The sequence below is a fragment of the Lycium ferocissimum genome, chromosome 2 (assembly GCF_029784015.1).
Source record: "Lycium ferocissimum isolate CSIRO_LF1 chromosome 2, AGI_CSIRO_Lferr_CH_V1, whole genome shotgun sequence".
NCBI classification, from domain to species: Eukaryota; Viridiplantae; Streptophyta; class Magnoliopsida; order Solanales; family Solanaceae; genus Lycium; species Lycium ferocissimum.
Genome location: NC_081343.1, coordinates 58,010,513 through 58,015,590, shown reverse-complemented (window position 1 = coordinate 58,015,590; position 5,078 = coordinate 58,010,513). Strand labels below are relative to the sequence as shown.

At 34.2% G+C, this 5,078-nt stretch overlaps 1 protein-coding gene across 1 annotated transcript; it reads left to right on the top strand.

The window, feature by feature from the left end:
• The first annotated feature begins 3,770 nt into the window (after positions 1-3,770).
• On the top strand, positions 3,771-4,799 carry LOC132046295 (NDR1/HIN1-like protein 26). Its single transcript, XM_059436877.1, has one exon. It carries the CDS (start codon positions 4,040-4,042, stop codon positions 4,721-4,723), a length of 684 nt encoding a protein of 227 aa, XP_059292860.1. The 5' UTR covers positions 3,771-4,039; the 3' UTR covers positions 4,724-4,799.
• Positions 4,800-5,078: the final 279 nt, after the last annotated feature.

Below are 5,078 nucleotides of genomic sequence, written 5' to 3'. Positions count from 1 at the left end.
CAGCAACTACTCAAAAGTAGCTGATTTTATGACATACTCCAAAAAGATAGTACTAATGGTGACGTGAAACTTATAAAATACTTTTAGACATCTGCAAACTAAGAGGGAACACAGCATCCTTAGACTTTTTAAGTGGCACTTAATTATTTATTTCCAACAAAGAGTTGATTAGCTTAAGTGGGAGACCGACCAATTAATATGTGATAATTGGTATATCATGGACATTCCAGTCGGTCCAAAAGAGCACCACAATTGATAGTTTGATTGTGGGTTGTTGTGGTAGTACCATTTGATATGTGGATATGATAACATTGAAATTATAATATTGTAATTGCTCTGGCCTAACTCTTTAAGGGAATTCTTCATTTCTTGCCACCTTTCCACCTGTAGTGGATCTCATTTTTTTGCACATTTAATTTTCCCCGCACTATTACGGAAGTGTAAGAAAATGATGATTAATTAGTTGGACTAATATTGGAGCCGGTCATCATCACTTCTCCGCCCAAAAAGGGGACATTAAGATGATCCAGGAGAAACATATCGTGCTAATTGTCGTAAACGTCTGTATTATGCGCTTGTAAAGTAGTGAAGTGAAATGGTATTTTTCGTTTTTGCCATGGTTCACTGAAATGAATTTTGACTTTTCCATTCTCTCTGTGTCTATCAGAATGCCAAAATGATCAGAGCTAGCATAGCCTTAGAAAAGAATAAAGAGAGAGACATTTTAGTCTCTACCATCTTCTCGCCAATCGCTCCCTAATATAACAAAATGCTACGCATACATAGGTTGCCCGCCCTAAGTTTGAATTGACATAAGAACCAAATTTATCAATTTCTTTATTTCTATTTTACCAAAGAGACTAAAAGAGTTATAGGCCAAAATTAGTATGGGTTAAAGCTGAAATAGAAAGAAAGTTTCCCCTTCTTTGGCTTACGCCCCCCCCCCCCCCCCCCCCCACCAAAAACCACCTTGTTGTTTGGAGAACATCTTTTACCTATGAATTTAAGTCGCATATACAAGCTAATGGCATAAACATCTTTTACGCAATCAGTGGAGTTTAACCATACTATTTAAAGAGTGTACTGATGATTATTACACTTTGTCGTAGGTTGGCTGCATAAACGAGGATAATAATTACAGCATAAGCATAAAATTAAAGTACTAAGTAGTAAAATGTTTTGATGGTATTAAGCTAATTTTTAGTGAGAATCTCACAGTAAATGGCTTAAACTCAAATCCTAGGCTAATATCGATGAATTCTATGATCTTTTGGTAGTGTTTGGTGGGCAAGTTGCCAGGCTTCTGAATGAAACTTTCGACTAAATGAAAAGGATAGATACATTTTGTTCTGTACCATCCTACCCCAATTGTTCCAAAAGAAACATTGAACTAGCCCAAGAAACACGGTGATCGAGACAACGATGGTGATGCTGCAAGGTTTCTGCCCGTGGTTTTGAATTTAAGCTGGTCCTGAAATGCAGAAATTTTACAAAAGAACAGGAACTCCAGCATACAGTGTGCTGGAAATTAACTTGTGAAAGTTTTACTTGTAAGGGGTCGTTTGATAGGGTGTATAAAGATAATACCAATAAAGTGTATTAGTAATGTAGGGATTAGTAATGCATGTATTAGTAATACAGATATTAGTTATGCGGAGATTATTTCTTATCCACTGTTTGGTGTGGTGTATTAAAAATAACATGCATTACATAATTTCTAAAAGAAGTATTTGTTTACAAAAATACCCTTCACATTCTTTAGCTTTGAGGGACTTCAAGGGCAATTTTGTCTTTAACCATGCTAATGCATGTATTAATAGTCTTTGTCTCGCTAATAACACAATTTGCTATGTATAAGTTATACATAGGTTGAAAAAATGTATCAAACAAAGGATTAGTAATACACAAAGATAATGCATGCATTATTTTCTCTAATACCTCCTACCAAATGAGCTCTAAGGAGTTTTCGAACACTTCACTTGTAAGAACTTCGAGCTCCATATGTGCCAGAGTTTTTCTTGATTTTAGCTGGGAGAATTCTTGTTCAAATTTATTTCCGCATTAATAAATACAGTAAATATTTTTGAATGACATATTAATCGATGACCAAATATTAGTAACAAGTTCTCCATATCATCATTCTTTTTTGGGCCCAGATCTGTTAGTACTTCTGTACCAAATATTATGGGCCAAAACTTGAGTCGGTCAGTGAAAGAGAATGAGCCATTTGCAAGATTGTCCTTCGCTGGGTGGTCTTTAATTTTTGGCCCTCAAATTGGTGGTCTTTAACTTTTTCCCTTCAGGCAGAATTTCGCTGGTCCTTTAAGGCAGAATTCTGTCTTGTGAAATTCTGGCTTACGATTTTTTTTTTCTTTTTTACTGAGCTGGGGTTTGAACCCACAACCTCGGGATATTAGGCGAAAGCCAAAACTTAAAGACCACCAATTTGAAGGGAAAAAATTAAAGACCACCCCAAATGAAGGGCAATCCGCTCAAAAAAAAAAAAAAAAAAAAAAAAAAAAAAAAATAAAGAGAAATACATTTGGTCATTTGCACTTTTGTCCCTATTTTGTGCTGGTCTTTATTTTTGCCACTCAATGCAAATAACGTCTTCGCGGGCATAAGTTTCTATTTTCACATCATAATATCTCACAAGTTATGCTCCTCGCCCTTAAAGAACTTATGCTCGCCAGGTTTTTTTCTAAAGGGGAAAATAAATTAGAGACCAATCCATTTGAACGACAAACCGTGCAATTTCTTCAATACATTTTCTTTTTTCATTTCCTCTTTTTGCTTTCTTATTTGGGGGATAATGTTACAGATTACATGTTGCAATGTGCTGCAAATTGAGCATGAGGGCTTAAATGGGATAATTTTGATAAATATTTTCTTTTTTGGGTTGCTAATTAAAATATAATTAGTGTTCATAATTAGGAAAAGATTATGAAATAAAATGTTTTATATTTTATTAGGAAAAAGAATTTTATCGTTATCTAATGAAAATTAATGACAGGGTTACTATGATCTCATATGGATAACAATTATTAGTTAAAAAGTACATGGGTTCATTCTATTTTAATTGATAAAACGAGATTAAAAAAAAGAAAAAAGAGATGATTTCCCACTTTTTATTAGTTAAAGGGATTTTAAAAGAAAAGAAACAAGAAAAGGTTTCGTTAAAATAATATTTTTATCTGGAAATAGCGTGTTTAAAAAGAAAAGAAAAAGTATGTTTATTAGAAAAATGATATTTTTGACCAAGTTAAATAACAATAGGGGCATTTTTGGATCAAACTATTAACAAGCAGAATTTTTCATTCAATTTTAACAGCGGGCGTTTTCATTCAATTTCTCATAGTTTAAGGGCATTTTTTACCCTTTATGACTAAATAATCGATTATAACAGCTTGTTAAATTGTATCATAGTGTAATTTTTTTTACACCATAGTATCTATTTTTTTTTTTTTTAAACACAATCAGTATCTAGATTACATCCTTAAATTATCAAAGAAAAAAAAAAAAGGAATGATTCCAGCACTCCTTACGGCCATCATTTGGATGATGTATATATTAATGCCTATCTTGAGTATATCCCTGTCTTTGGGAACATAACACGAAATAAGTTCAATAGCTCCGAACAAACTATGACTTAGCTTTCTTCAATGTCTTAAAAAGAACCAAGATATGCAAACCAATAGATAACTCATCTCTTTATTTTGAAAACTTGGAAAGCAATAAAAAGATCAGAAAGAAATACCCTTGTATATTCCATGAGTTTACTTAACAAGAAAGAACAAATTTGTTTGAGTACTATTGAACAAAGCATACTTGCACATGACTTCAAGAATTGCATGGCACTATACAAGAAATATTTGTCTATCAAGAATGTAACCAATTCATCTTATTCTTTACTTTCTTGAAAAACTTGAAACATTCTTTGACATTACTTTGTGCTCCAGCTAACCAACCTTAACATATATAATCATGTCCCTAAATTTGGTCCTGTTCGTCAACCTCAAGAACAACATCAATCTCAACTATGTATCCTGTTCAAACGGATAACACAAACGAGTTACCTGTTTATGAAGATCAAGAACGCCCTGTAAGGAGGCACCACTCGGCTCGATACTATGCTCATCATATTAAAGAGAGTCTAACTACTAGACTTTCCAAATTAGTTTGTACAATTTTCTTAACTCTTCTTGCAATTGTTGGAATTATTGTATTTATTTTATGGCTTGGTTTGCGCCCTCATCGCCCAAGAATTTTCATACATGACTTCTCAATTCCAGCTATAAGTCAGGGAATTGGACCTGAAAGTGCCCAAATAAACTTTAACGTAACAGCACGAAATTCAAATCAAGCTATGGGGATTTTTTATGATGCAATGCAGGTGACAGCAACTTATCAAGCAGAGAGTATTGGGAATTCCCAATTGTTGACTCCATTTTATCAACTGCCCAAAAACACCACTGTTCTCGCTGGTACATTTTCTGGCCCCATGGTGACGGTGACCGGGACACAGTGGCTGCAAATTCTCGATGATCGGTCTCGAGGAACTGTAGTTTTCCGGCTGGAATTAACGGCGAGGATTCGATTTAAGATACGGTCGTGGAAAAGTAAACATCATAAGATGCATGCTAATTGTCCTGTTGGAGTAGGACGAGATGGTCTGATCTTGGCTGGTTACATAGATAAAAGGTGCCCAGAATATTTCAATTAGGACAGTTCAATTCATGTTTTCTTCTCATTGAATTTTCGTTTTTGGTTTGTATTTGGTAGTGAAAAGGAGTACAGTCTTTCCTCCACTAATCCTAATCATACGTGTACGATAATGCCTATTAACGGTTAAAGTGCTCTGTACCAAGATTTTTTCCCATGCCCAGAATACTCGAAATTTTTAATTAAAGGTGGAGGAATCTTATCCATTCTATCACAATCCTTGGCGATAGGCACACAAATGTGATAATCATAACTAGACTGTATGGAATCACTTGACAGGGGACCTTTACTTAGATTGTGTACTATGATATTTTCACGGTATGTAGATTACATCATATCATCATATTATACTAAAA

What these genes read in the sequence shown, in the direction of transcription:
- LOC132046295 (XM_059436877.1), top strand. Translation starts at nt 4,040, where the DNA reads ATGTATCCTGTTCAAACGGATAACACAAACGAGTTACCTGTTTATGAA.